The following is a 15233-nucleotide window of genomic DNA, read 5'->3' as shown; positions in this document are numbered from 1 at the left end:
TGCGATTCGGAAATTGCTACATCTGGCCCTAAGTCACATGAAAGAGATGATTTGTTTAAATGCAAAACATCACGACTGACAAAGACATGGCACATTTTTTACCACACATTTAGGTGTGGTAAATTACTCCTAATTATAATTTTGCACAGCCCTAATAAAAATGCTGTAGGAGGCTGGCCCCTTATGTAGTGTGCAAAACTAAGCACACTGTGCAGGGGATCCAGGCAACTACACATTGGTTTCCAGAGGTAAAAATGAGATCACCCATTGCTCCAATTTTTAAGTAGCTGGTCGAGCAGTTAGGCTAATCCAAGAGATGTGCTAGTCATTTGTTGTACTCACAAATCTAATCATGCACCACACACACTTTATGAATAACTCGAGACCAGAATTTATAAAAATACTTCAGACTTTTATATACATTTTAAGACAAGCTCTTTAAGATACGTTAAGTACTTCTTGAGATATGACTTTACAAAGTTTCAATAAAGTTAGTCTTTCTGTGCGCAATTATGCATCATAGGAATCAATAGGCAGTCACTTTTAAAAATGCATTATAATTCATAGAGTTTGGTTACCAGTTTTTTCTTTTGCAGGATGGTGAAGCCGTCAGTGGGCACACTGTTCCAGCTGGAGATTCTTGGGTGGCTCCAGGTTCCGGCGGGAGCAGAGATGGAAAGTCTCTTGGCACGGGCACAGGTCCACTTTTAAGGGTCATCCAGAAAAGGAGCCGGTTTGCAGATTTAAAGATGGTGCCTTGGGGTCCCCTTGGGCTAGTGAGGTCGCAAGGGGTTAGGGACCCAGGGCACACAGCAGGTTCCACGATACAGCGCTCAGGGCAGCTGGATACAGGGCGAGTTGGATGTCTTGGATGCTGTGCGCAATTCAACCCTTTGGAGCTGGAGGTAAGTCTTCTTCCAGAGGCTTTGCAGGATGACAAGGGTGCACTGGTGAGAGGTCCAGGGTGTCACTGAAGTTCCTTGACAGGGGCTTCCTCCTGGTCCTGTTGCAGCTCTGGGTGAGCTGTTTTTGGTGTCTGATGTGCACTGACCAGTACCTGGGGTATTGGCACAACTCAAACACAGGAGGGTGCTGTGCCACCAAAGTTGGCACATTTGCAGGCCTTGTAAGGGCTGTTGTTGGTGTGTCATCAGGTCTGGCCGCGACTTCTGGTTGCGGAGATATCGTCCAGTCAGGGAAGTGACCTTCGCCGGTTTTCTGGTTCTTTGTAGGTTTCTTTGGTTTCTTGAGTGGTGCCCCCACTCAGGAGGGAGATCTTAGGCTATTTACAAAGCCTGGAGGTCCTTGGGGTCTTTTGATCGATTGTCAGGACTCTGGTACAGGCAAGCAGGGATCTTGGAGCCTCTTCTGGTGCAGCAGGTCCTCTGTTCTCATCCTGTCAGGTTCTATGGTGCTGCCTTCTTTTCTTCCTGATGAATCTATCTTCTTGGTTCAGGGGAGCCCACTAAATTCTTAAGGGGAACCTCATAGTGTCCAATGGGACATTTACCCTTGGGTGGCTACACCACTACAGTGACCACTTCCTGGTGGAAGGGTCACCACCCTAAGCCTCATTGGCTATTTTCCTGACATCCAACATGGAGGAAAATTAAATGGGGGGTCCACTTCACCTGCAACCCCTGGGGTGGTGCATGCTCAGTGAGACCCCTCCTCCTACTCTTTGTCTGGTGTCCCGCCTTTGCTCCCACCAAAAGTGGGGGCTGACAAAGGGGGAAGCCATCTGCTGCTAGCAGCAGGCCTGGGAGCTCGAGTTTCAAGAGCACCAGCCTTTGAAGCTCACTGCCAGGAGAGTGCACATTCCTGAGGGAGGGGGTGTTAGCTCCTCCACCCAGGAAGGGCATTGTTTTACAAACCAGAGAGCCAGGGCTCTCCCCAGGTTTATATATTTGCTCTCTGTAAATGGCATGCTGAATGGAACCAGTCTGCAACTATGCCAGTTAGGTTAGTTTTTGTAGTGGGCACCTCTAAGGTGACCCCAGGGTACATTTAGGGTTAAATCCAAAACTGGTACGAGTCTGGATTTAACCTTCTGAGTTGCTTGATACCAAACAACCCAGGGTGCAGAGTGGCCTTCCTGTAGCTGGGTAACTCGTGTTTGACCAGAGTCCAGTACATGTGCATAAAATGGCTGCTCTGTTCACTCACTATATCCCAGGTTTAGCAAGGACACAGTGGGGCATATTGCTCATGCAACTAGGCCCTCACATATAGTATGGTGCACCTTGCCTTAGGGCTCGGAGGCCTGCTAGAGGGGTGAATTACCCATAACATAGGCAGTGTAGGGTGGACAGGGCACACAGCGAGTATGCCATGTCGAGTTTGTCTTTTTAGGTTTGCCCCAGTTCACTCAGCCTGCAATGGTAGTGCTCAGGGCATCAGGGTGCAAGGCCAAGAGGGTGACACAATCAGTGCGGCTGCCCTCAGGGGCCTACTCTTAATATCCAATGCCCTGGGTACTGGGGTAGCCATTTAGTAGGGACTTACAGTGATATTTAAGAGTGTATTCAATTGTGCCAAGCATCACAACAGATTTAGGGAAAGTGCTCTGGCCCAGGGAACCTGGTTAGCAGGGGCCCTGCAAACTATAACATCTAGGACACATCAACATCAGGCAAAAAGTAGGGGGCTACCCATGCAAAAAGAGGCCTCCTCTAACACTCCTCTCCCTCCACCCAAACAAAAGAGGATGAAACTACCCTTTCCCTAGTGAGTCTTCATATTCTAAATGGAAGAACCTGGAGAGGCCATCTGCATTGGTATGGGCAGTCCCAGGTTTATGTTCCACTTTAAAGGCTATCCCCTGTAGGGAAATGGATCACCTAAGCAGTTTGGGGTTCTCACCTTTCATTTATTGCAGCCATCTGAGAGGCCTATGGTCAGTCTGAACAGTGAAGTGAGAGTCAAGCAAATATGGCCTCAACTTTTTCAGAGCTCAAACCACAGCAAAGGCTTCTCTCTCTATGGCACTTCATTTTAGTTCTCTAGGGAGTAGCTTTTTGCTAATAAAAGCAACTGCTTGGCCATGTCCATCATCATTCCTTTGGGAAAAGACCGCTCCTATCCCCATTACTGAAGCATCTGTCTGGACTATGAATTCCCTAGAGTAGTCTAGTGCTTGTAGAACTGGAGCAGACCACATAGCTTTCTTCAGAGTGTCAAAGGCCTCTTGTCAATTCACTGTCCAGTTGATCTTTCTGGGCACCTTCTTGGAAGTAAGTTCTGTGGGGGGCCACTAGTGTCCCATAACACTTCACAAACCTTCTATAATATCCAGTTAAGCCAAGGACTCCCCTTACTTGTGTCTGGGTTGTGGGAACTTCCCAAGCCAGAATAGTCTGAATCTTGTGTTGTAGAGGTTGCACTTGGCCTCCATCAACTAGGCGGTCTATGTACACAACTTTTTCGTGCCCTATCTGGCACTTGCTGGCCTTGATAGTGAGGCCTGCCTTTTGTAGACCCTCAAGGACCTTTCCTAGGTGGCTAAGGTGATCCTGCCAAGTAGAACTATAGACAGCTATGCCATCTACGTAAGCTGTAGTGTATGTTTCCAGTCCAGCAAGGAATTGGTTCACCAACCTTTGGAAGATGGCAGGTGCATTCTTCAGTCCAAAGAGCATAACAGTGAACTGACAATGCCCACTAGGAGTAGAAAATGTTGACCTCTCTTTTGCTCCTGGGGTCAGACCAACCTGCCAGTACCCTGATGTTAAATCAAAAGTACTCAGATACTTGGCTGTCCCTAATCTGTCAATGAGCCCATTGGCTCTTGGGATTGGGTGTGCATCTGTTTTGGGTACTGAGTTGAGGCCCCTGTACTCAACATAAAACCTCATTTCTTTCTTGTCACCCTTTGGAGTGAGGCCTGGGGACTAACACTACAGGGCTATTCCATGGGCTCTCTGAGGGTTCAATTGCACCCAAATCCAACATTTTCCTGACTTCAGCTCCTATGCTTTCTCTGACATGGTCAGACTGTCTGTACATTTTGTTTTTGACAGGCAGGCTGTCACCAGTGTCCACATCATGGGCACACCAGTTTGTCTTTCCGGGGGTCAGAGAATATAGCCCAGCATACTGGTTGAGGATTTACCTGCAATCAGTCTGCTATTGTCCTGAGAGGGTGTCTGACAAGACCACTCCATCGACAGAACAATCTTGGGGATTGCTTGAAAGGAGATCGGGAAGTGGCTCACTCTCATCTTCCTGTCACTCATATGTAACATAAGCATGGTCACATCAGCTCTGTCATAAAAGGGTTTTAGGCGGTTGACATGTATGATTCTTTTGGGGTTCACCACTAGATAAGTGACATCCCCTTTTCTTTCAGGAATGGGATAGGGCCCAGACAATTTGTCCTTGAGGGCCCTTGGAGCAATGGGCCCCAGCACCCAAACTTTCTGCCCTGGTTGGAACTCCACCATAGCAGCTTTTTGGTCATACCAAAGCTTTTGAAGCTCTTGGCTGGCTTGAAGAATTATGCTGGCTTTCTCCATGTACTCAGCCATTCTAGAACTTAGGCCAAGCATATAGTCCACAATATCCTGTTTGGGTTCTTTGAGAGGTCTCTACCAGCCTTCTCCTACAAGACTTAGTGGTCCCCTCACAGGGGAAACAAAAATTCAAAAGGAGAAAAGCCCACTCCTTTTTGTGGCACTTCCCTGTAGGCAAACAGAAGGCAAGGAAGTAGGACATCCCATCTCCTTCTGAGGTTTTCAGGGAGTCCTCCAATCATGCCTTTAAGGGTCTAGTTGAACCTTTCAACCAGCCCATTGGTTTGTGGATGGTATGGGGTAGTGAATTTATAAGTCACTCCACATTCCTGCCACATGTGCTTTAAGTATGTAGACATGAAGCTTGAACTTCTTTATGATACTACCTCCTCAGGGAACCCACCCCTGGTAAAGATACCCAGGAGGGCCTTTGCAACCGCAGGTGCAGTGATTGTCCTAAGGGGAATAACCCCTTGATACCTAGTGGCATGATCCACTACCACTTAGATATATCTATGTCTTGATGCTGTTGGAGGGTCAAGGGGGGGGCAACAATGTCAACCCCTACCCTTTCAAAGGGAACCCCAACCACAAGAAGTGGTATTAAGGGGACCTTTAAGTGCCCAACTGCCTTGCCGCTGGCTTGACAAGAGGGACAGGGCTGACAAAAGTCCTTCACTTTTTATGACATCCCTGGCAAGTAGAAGTGGTTAACCAACCTACTCCATGTCTTCTTCTGGCCCAGATGCCCTACTAGGGGGATGTCATGAGCTAAAGTGAGAATGAAGTCCCTGAACGTCTGTGGCACTACCACCCTCCTGGTTGCACCAGGATTGATGTCTCTGGCCTCAGTAAACAGGAGCCCCTCCTCTCATTTCCTAGCTCCTGCTGATCCTGAGTAGCTTGATGTCTCAGGCCTTCAAGAATGGGACACTCTCTTTGTCCCTGGCACAGATCGTCCCTAGAGGGTCCCTCTGGGCCCAAGAGCTCTCGGTGGTAAGGCCCAAGCTCTTCAGGTTCAGTTCCCTCTAAGGTGGTTGACTCCTCCTCTTTAAAATAGGGGTCCTGTCTTGGGATCTGTTTTGAAGCTGTTTCCCCAGACTTCTTGCCTTTTCTCTGGGAGGCTGATCCACTGTTTCAGGATCCAGCTTTCCCTTTACTCTCCGAAGGTCACTCTGTGCCCTAGTCTTGACTCTAGCCCACTGGGGGTTCCTAAGCATTGCTGCCTTGGTCTTTAGATCTACCTCAGCCAAGGGGGAATGCTCCAGGTCATTACCAAGTAGGCAATCCACAGGGATGGATGAGGACCCGACCACTTCTTTCTGCCCTGCTACTCCTCCCCATTCAAAGTTTACCATAGCCATGGGATGCAAATTGGTCTCATTGACAGCATTGGTGACAGGATAAGACATCCATACCAGGAACTGAGCAGAGTGAACCAGGTGTTGAGATACCATGGTGACACTAGCCCCTGTATCCCTCAAGGCTTCTGTTTTCTCCCCATTAATCACAGGGTGCTGCCTGTATTTTTTCATGTTACTTGGCCAGGCATCACAGAATAAATCTACCCCACCCTCAGTGACTAATGTTGCTTCTGTGGGGACACTGACATGGACAGGCCACACCTCTGACCCCATCTGGATATTGGCAACTGCATTTACTGGAAGCTGACTAGAGTCATAGTTTTTGCTGTTTTTACAGCCAGAGGCTCCAGTTTGGTGCCCTTTGGTTCTATAATCTTGGCATCAAGCCTTGCTCGTGTCAAAGTGTTTCCCTCTGTACCTGCCCCTGGACTGTGAGTAGTCTTTGGACCCACCCTCCTGGTCAGATTTTTGGGGGCTTTGAGAAGACTCTTTGTTGTTTTTATCCTTGCTCCCATCTTTCCCTTGGGGGTGCTTTTTGGCCTCTTTCTTTTGGTCTCGCCCACCAGTGGTAGTTTTGGTCACCCTCGTTTTGACCCAGTGGTCTGTCTTCCTCCCCAACTCTTGAGGGGACCGTAGACCAAGGTCTACCAGACATTGATGTAGCCTATCATTGGAACAATTACTCAACAGATGCTCTTTCTCAAACAAATTATACAGCCCATCATAATGTTGTGCCTTGTTCCCAGCTAACCAACCACCCAGCATTTTTACTGAATAGTCCACAAAGTTAACCCAAGTTTGGTTCTGGGATTTTCGAGCCTCCCTGAACTTTATCCCGTACTCTTCAGTTGTAAATCCAAACCTCTCAATCAGGGTACCCTTCATGAGGTTATAGGATTTAGAATCTGCCTCATTCAGTGTCAGCAGCCTATCCCTGCACTTTCCTGATAATAATTCCCACATAAGAGTGCCCCAATGCTTTTTCTCAATTTCCTACCCAATGCATGCTCTTTCAAAGGCAGAAAACCATTCACTATATCATCCCTTTCAGAGAAGGGAGGGACAACTCCTTTTTGGAGTTTGACGTTGAAAGTTTTTTCTTTCAACACTTGTATGCTGCCACCAGAGATGGGTGCCAACCCCAACTCTTTTCTTTGTTTTTCTATCTCCAAAAGCTGACTTTCTAAAGCCAGTCTTTTGGTCAGCCTGGCAACGTCCAGGTCTGTGTCTGTGGGTGCTCCAGAGCTTGTGTAAGAAGAGGAGCTACCCTCATCTCCATTATCCACAGGACCTTCATCCACCTCAGATGTGCCATCATCCTTATTAGCTGGGGGATGCTCTCTTTCATTCTGGGCCACAAGAAACCTAAGTTGAATCTTGTACAACTTGCAGAGTCTCCTTGATTGGTCATAGCTATATGCCTCATAAGGTTCCCGGTTGAGCTCCCGTGTTCTGGACTCTATTTCTGACATTTTTATCTCACTTTTCTAAAGTTGTAGGGAACTAAACATGGCCCTAACAGTTATTTTAGAAATTTGTAAAACAATTCTTAGTCAATTAGAAAATCAAAAATAATTATCTGAAAACAATTTAGAGAGTTATTCATGTGTTTACACAATTGAAAAAGTGGTATCAGCAAATGCTAAGTCTTTATCCCAACGCTGATACACCAAATGTAGGAGGCTGGCCCTCTATGTAGTATGCAAAACTAGTTACACTGTGCAGGGGGTCCAGGCAACCATACGTTGGTTTCCACAGGTGACAATTAGTCCACCTTATGCTCCAATATTTAAGGTAGCTGGTCGAGGAGTTAGGCTAATCCACAAGATGTGCTAAGCATTTGTTGTACTCACAAATCAAATCATGCACCACCCACACTCATTAAATAACTCGAGACCAGAATTTATAAAAATACTTCAGACTTTTGTATACATTTTATGACCAAGATCTTTAGGATGGGTGAAGTACTTCTTAAGATATTACTTTTTAAAGTTTTAATAAAGTTAGTCTTTCTGTGAGTAATTACACACCGTAGGAACCAATAGGCAGTCACATTTAAAAAATGCATTAAAAATCGCACATTTGGGTTACCAGTCTCTTCTTTTGCAGGATGGTCGAAGCAGTCGGTGGGCACACTGTTGCCAGCTGGAAAGTCTCTTGGCACAGGCAGAGGGCCACTTGAGGGGCTACGTGGAAAACGAGCTGGTTTGCAGATTTGAAGATAGTGCCTTGGGGCTCCCTTGGGCTGTCAAGGTCACAAGAGGTTAGGGACCCAGGGCTCACAGCAGGTTCCATGATGCAGGGCAGCCAGTTGCAGGGCGAGTTGGAGGTCTTGGATGCTGTGCGCAATGGAACCCTTTGGAGCTGGAGGTAAGTCTTCTTCCGGGGGCCTTGCAGGGCAACGAGGGTGCTCTAGGGAGAGGTCCATGGTGTCACTGAAGTCTCTTGTCTGGGGCTTTCTCCTGGTCCAGTTGCAGCTCTGGGTGAGCTGTTTTGGGTGGTGTCTAATGTGCACCGACCAGTACCTGGGGTATTGACACAACTCAGCCACGGGAGGCCGTTGTGCCACCAAAGTTGGCATACTTGCAGGTCTTGTCTTGGCTGTTGTTGGTGTATCATCAGGTTTGGCTGCGACTTCCGGTTGCAGAGATGTCATCCAGTAGGGGAAGTGCCCCTCACCAGTTTGCTGGTTCAGTGTGGGTTTCTTTGGCTTCTTGAGTGGTGCCTCCACTCAGGAGGGCGATTTTTAGCTATTTGCAAATGCTGGAGGTCCTCGGGGTCTTTTAAGGTAAGTTCAGTGGTCAGCTCCTCCGCAGCGGCAATTGTTGGGACTCTGGTGCAGTGAGCAGGGGTCTTGGAGCCTCTTCTTGTGCAACAGGTCCTTTGTTCTCATCCTTTCGGGTTCTTTGATGCTGTCTTCTTTTCTTCCTGATGAATGTATCTTTTTGGTCTAGGGGAGCCTACTAAATACTGAATTTAGTGGGCGTTTTAGGGGGAACCTGGTAGTGTCCAATGGGACACCTACCCTTGGGTGGCTAGACCCACTACAGTAACCACGTCTTGTGGAAAGGGTCAGTACCCTAAGCCTTATTGGCTATGAACCTGCTATCCAACAAAGAGGAAAATGAAATGGGGGGGTCCACTTTGCATATGAGTGGTATCCCATTGTGCGGTTTCCCACCTTTGCTCCCGCCAGACTTGGGGGATGACAAAGGGGGAAGCCATCTGCTGCTAGCAGCAGGCCTGGAGCCTCAAGTTTCAAGGGCACTAGCCCTTTGAAGCTTACCGCCAGGAGAGCTCACATGCCTGAGTGGTGAGTGGTGGGGTGTTAGCTCCTACGCCCAGGAAGTGCATTGTTTTACAAACCAGAGAGCCAAGGCTCTCCCCTAGGTTTGTATATTGGCTGTCTGGAAGTGGCATGCTGGATGGAACCAGTCAGCAACTATGCAAGATAGGTTAGCTTTTGCAGGGGCAACTCTAAGGTGACCCCAGGGTACATTTAGGGTTAAATCCAATACTGGTACAAGTCTGGATTTAACCTTCTGAGTTGTTTGATACCCATCAACCCAGGTTGTAGAGTGGCCATCATGAGGCTGGGTCACTCGTGTTTGACCAGTGTCCAGTACGTGTACATAAAATGGCTGCTCTGTTCATTCACTAAGTTCCAGGTTTGGCAAGGACACAGTGGTGGCATATTGCTCATCCAACTATGCCCTCACATATAGTATGGTGCACCCTGCCTTAAGGCGGGAAGGCCTGCTAAAGGGGTGACTTACCCATAATATATGCACTGTAGGGTGAACAGGACTTACCCATAACATAGGCAGTGTAGGGTGGACAGGGCACACAGGGAGTGTGTCATGTCGAATTTGCCTTTTTAGGTTTACCCCAGTACACTCAGCCTGCAATGGCAGTGCTGGGTGCAACTGGGTACAGCGCCCTAGACGGTGGCACAATCAGTGTTGCTGCCCTCAGGGGCCTACTCTTAATATCCCATGCCCTGGGTACTGGGGTACCCATTTACTAGGATCTTACAGTGATATTTAAGAGTGTATCCAATTGTGCCAAGCATCACAACAGATTTAGTGAAAGAGCTCTGTCCCAGGGATCCTGGTTAGCAGGGGACCTGGGCACTACAACCTTTAGGACACATCAACATCAGGCTTAAAGTGGGGGGGCTAACCGTTCAAAAAGAGGCCTCCTATCACAAATGCCATCTCAGCTTCTCAACTTTTTCAGCTGTAGAATTAATGAAGTTCTCAGCTGTCCCGCCAGCAGTCACATAATTGCAGACCTCATCTTGATTGAGGTCTGAAACGTAGAGTAATTACAGCCATTAAATTCTGCCATGAAAACACATGTGCCAAACTTTATCTCCTATCATGTTGTAGGCCAGCTGCACCACTGAAGGAATGATGGACGTCTTTCACAACCTGGCCCTTCTACTGCCAGTTACCCATTTTCCTTCAGTCTCAGTTCACTGAAAATCAGACGTCAATCTATCTGATGACTTGGTATTCTTATTTACTTGTGCATATGCCCACTTGGGAAATAGATAGATGCAAAATGAAGAACATGCTGTCCGTTTTTTAACAGCTCCTAACTTGTATTTCAAAAACAAAATACTGCCTCTGGGCAGGTGCTGCTGCTGTGTCATTCTGTCGGGGAAAAGCATGTGGCATCTTTACTGAACACGCAGCTTTAGCGAGCATAGTGGCTTTTTGCAATTGTGCATGCTACTTCTGTGTGGGAGGGGATCTTTTCCTACCCCTACAAGACATCTTTGGTTAACAGGCAGACTCACATATTGCCAAAGGCCAAATACCATACAGCTTGACTGAAACCTCCATCGCAGAATGGCTGTGATGTGGGTTGTTTGAAAATGTAAAATTCCACTGTGAACACGCAATAGTTGAGGGGAGTTGACCCACTGTTGCTCTCAATGGTCCAAATTTAAGAAAGCCCAGCACTCCCTTGCGCCAAATTAGCGTAATTCTTTTACGCTAATGTGGCTTAACAATCCCAAAATCGCCACACCAGATTTACAAAGTGGTGCAATGCATGCATTGCTCCACTTTGTAACCCCTTGCGCCACATCATGCCTGCACCAGGCATTATGTATACAAGGGGAGCATTGCCCAGCTAGAAGGGCCGAAAAACTGCGCAAAGAAATCTAAACGTTTTTTGCGCCATTTATTTTGCAATTTTTATTGCCTGCTTAGAGCAGGCGTTGAAAGGAGACAGACCATTGCTTACAACGGTCCCCTATATACTGTTCAGGGTTAGCGCCAAAGTTTAAAAAACTCTGACACTATTGCCCCCCTAACCTGTACCATGGTTATTTAAAATACGGCGCACACATGGTGGTGGTAAGGGGCATTAAAGGGCACAAGGGAAGTGGCATTCTGCTGGGTGCAGCGCCAATTTTCTTGAATCGGCCCCTGTGTATTTTGTGAGTTCTGGTACACAGCTAATACTGCCCCTAACCAAACCATGTTCCAAAGAGCTCATGGCTTCAGTACACAATATACGCAGAGAGGAGCAACAAGTCATCTCTACTCAACCTTTGCTTAGAATCTTTTAATGCTTGCTGACAGGAGCGTCTCCTCCGCAATGGTGGAGAAGCATCGCCCCAATGGCAGCAGAAAAATGTAAACAATACTTGAATATTGTTTTATTTTTCTGCTGCTGGCTCAGCTAGCATGTGGAGAGAGGGACGGGGCTGGGCCACAGGAGGTGGGGGGTGAGGAAAGAGTGCACTAAGTGCACATGTGTGTTTGGATGGCTGAAGGCGGCCATCCAAACACCCATGCGCCCTTAGGGGCATATTTATTCCCCATTTGCACTGAATTTGCATAATTTTTTTCATGCAAATTAGGCGCAAAGCTAACACCATATTTATATTTTGACGTCTAAAGTCAAAATATTGGAGTTTGCTCTATTTTTCAAATGCATGAACCTACCTTGCGACAATGAGATGCAAGGTAGGCGTTCCCATCTAAAAAATGGTGCTAACCCCATAGCCCCACATTTATCCCCCATGCTAAAATGATGCACGGGTAGGAGGAGGGGCTAAATAATGGTGCAAAGCTTGCTTTTTAACCTCTGGGTCAGATCAGGCATTAAGGGACACGTGGACACATTTCCATGGTTAAACACCATGAAATGGGTTCAAAGGTGGCCCTCCTCAAGCCCCAGGAACACCCCGACCCACATCAGAGGGACACCGGATGATGGTGGGACCCCATCCCATGTAAGTAGGGTAAATATAGGTGAGTAATTTTTTTCAAATTAAAGTGACATTGGGGGCCCAACTTGGGGGCCCCTGCATGGCACAGGGTTCAATGGCCATGCCCAGGGGGCACTGGTCCCCTGTGCTGGCCATTGGGGTGGTGGGCATGACTCCTGTCTTTCTTAAGACAGGAGTCATGCGGTATACATGGTTTTGCATCAGAAAATTACGATAGGCTGGTTAGAGTAATCTTTTTTTGCTCCAACTAGCCTAACGTCATTTATTGGTGCAAAATCCCCTTCTCCAACACCACCAGCCACACCTGGCTAATGTAATGTTTTTTTTACGCTAGCCCACCCTTTGCACTGGCTTGCGCCATTCCATAAATACGGAGCCCGGCTGGCGCTCAGGAATTGCGCAAGCCAGTGCTAAACATTTTGGTGCAAAACTACGTTAGTGCAGTTTTGCACCAAAAAGTCTAAATATGCCCCTTAGGTTTCTTCAGACTGGCTTTGTTGAACGGCAGGGCTGGAGAAACTGCACAGGCCACAGGGCTGTGTCTGAGCAGCAGAGTTTGCATGAGCCAGTGTTCTGCATTTTTGCTGACTTCCTTCTAAATACAGCTTTGAGAAGGTATCATAATGCACTGTTCACGAGGTAAGAGTTAATTTCAGGAACCATTTGATCCATGTTGAATGCCCACCAGAGAGTTGGCTACTTTTGGCTCACTGACTTAAACCCTGTACAAATGCAAGTCTTCAACCAACCGAAATAATCAATTTTCCTTTAAAAGCACAGCTGCCCCAAAAAGAGAGATTTTGGATTTCAATTAGGTCTAATTATCTGATTTAAGCCATAAGGAAGGCAGAAAAACTGACAAGCATCCACCCATTTGGTGAAAATCCATTGCACCTCACTCTCTGATGTTAAATGTAATTTTCGAGGCAATATTTTGAGAAGGAATTTAATCATTTTGCAAATCAGTCTATTCAGCACTATGACTTGGATTGTAATTTTTCACCTGAATGTGAATCACGAATTGAACTACTTATTTTTGTGACAACAGGTATGTTTGTCACTACTTAATTGCTTTTCATGAGAATTCATTTTGTGAAAAAAAACTTTTTTATAATTTGTAGTGATAAGGGTACACTGAAGAAACGTCGATAAATGTGACAATTTCGGCAAAAATCAGATCCATAGCAGTGAACGTCTGTGTGAAAGCTATTCACTGATTCCCTTTTAAACAAATAGAGACCATAAAATAGCTCACATCATATATATCATACTCACAATTTCAGACATGCTGCTTCCAAAATATCCAGTCCAAAAACTGCGAATAAAGGGGAGAGAAAAACTAGTTTAAAATGTGTAACATAGTTTAGTAAACATCTCCCTCTATTTCCTGCCTCTTCCTACCCAGCATAAAAAATGTCCATGCCGTTTTATTGGTCCAGCTACATACAGTTTCAATTGTCTGTCATAGACAGCACTGCATACAGTGTTAAATTGAGTGGATTTTGGATCCTGCTACTTGCTCCCCCTGTCTCTGCTCATAGAGCAAACTCAAATCCTTTTTTACCTTGCTTCCAAAACCTTTATTTTTAAATCTGTTTGTTCAACTTATTTCAAAACAAGGTATAAAAGTAGCAGTACATAGCATATACTTAGGGAGAGAATATCCAGCATCCCTCCGCTTATTTTTCTTAATGTATGTGCATTACACTGTACACCACAGCTGTATTTTAGTGTACTGACATTCAATAAACTTTATATAACTATTAACATTTGACATGATGGTTATTATTTTTACTTATGAATGTTGGCGTCAGATATAATAGTGCAAGCATTCGACTATACAGGTACTAAGGTCTTTGTATCTATGTGTGCATTTTGGTGTGGATAAATAACAATAGCAAGGAGTGGCTGGTGGTTAGATAACTTATAGACTCGGCATGCCAGTGTGGTTGAATGGCTCTGCTTTTAACTAATTCTGTTGCTATGGGTAACTTTTAGTTACAGCGTGAACCGAGAATGTTAATGGGCTGTCTCATGGTGGATACTTATCGTCTCTGGATTCAATTTTGACTACAAAAAGGTCCCAACTTTCAATCCCGCCTTGGATCTGACCCTTATGTTGTAAGTGTCTTACTGTTTGAGACTCTGCCATTGCATAATCGTGTAGGTCTCGCAACCAGAGGGAGTGGGACGGGGCGCTTGGGGCCTTCCAGTGTGTGTCTATCAGGCGTTTGTATGACACAAAAGCTAGGTCCACAAACTTGTGAGTGTGTTTGTCACCTTTTGTGCGGTGGCGTATATTTAGCAAGCAGGATTCTGGAGTGGGGGTCAGCAATTGGTCTATCACTTCTGCAGTTGTGTCAACGACACGGATCCAGCCAGTGTTAATCGCATGGCACTCCCAGACCATATGATAGAAAGTTGCTGCAGGGGTAGCGCACCTTGGGCATGTTGGGTTAGCGCCTGAGTATATTTTATGAATACGGGCAGGGGAGAGATAAGCTTGATGCACGTAATTAAATTGCGTGTACCTTAGTCTGGAGTTGTGAGACACGGTCTTGACCGAGTTAAGGGCTATTTCCCAGGATTTTTGTGTCGTTGGTGTGGGGAGGACAGAGTCCCAGCGGAATTGGACCGGGGTTAGGGCCTTGCAGCTACTTGCTAAAAGTATTTTGTATAGTTTGGCAACCACGCCTTTTGCCTCGCCCTTAGAAAGTATTGCAGTGAGTAGAAGGGATTAGTTCGGTTCGTTGTGTCCACAGCCCCATAAATTGCGTAGGAGATTAGTGATGGCATTGAATGTCAGGAAAGCTCCCGAACGCATCACCCCCGCAGACACCAGATCCACAAACTTGATTGCGCTAGAGCCAGTGTAAAAGTCTCCTGTGTTTAGAGTGTTAACCGCCCGTACATCATGATGGGAGGATAGAGCATATATCCCCGGTAACTGTGGCACTGGGAGTAGGGGAGGGACTGCGATTTACCCTGCACGTATCTCTTCCAGCAGTGTCTAGCCGTATCAATTAAGGGTGAATTGTTTGGTGAATAAGGGGGACCCGCTAGTAAACTTGTCAATATCATTGTTGGGGTTGTGTAAGCCGATATTGC

The 15233-nt window shown here is 46.5% G+C and overlaps 1 protein-coding gene across 1 annotated transcript in view; it reads right to left on the bottom strand.

Annotated features, from left to right (window-relative positions):
• Positions 1-15233, bottom strand: part of RLBP1 (retinaldehyde binding protein 1) — a 271954-nt gene that overhangs the window by 235872 nt on the left and 20849 nt on the right. The window contains exon 2 of the mRNA XM_069222704.1: positions 13401-13440. Within this exon, the coding sequence (XP_069078805.1) occupies positions 13401-13412 (12 nt within the window). The 5' untranslated portion in view covers positions 13413-13440. The remainder of the gene's footprint in view (positions 1-13400; positions 13441-15233) is intronic.

This window comes from Pleurodeles waltl, chromosome 3_1 (assembly GCF_031143425.1).
Source record: "Pleurodeles waltl isolate 20211129_DDA chromosome 3_1, aPleWal1.hap1.20221129, whole genome shotgun sequence".
Taxonomy (NCBI): Eukaryota; Metazoa; Chordata; class Amphibia; order Caudata; family Salamandridae; genus Pleurodeles; species Pleurodeles waltl.
Note: the sequence above shows the minus strand (reverse complement) of the source record. Positions and strands in the feature narration are given on the sequence as shown.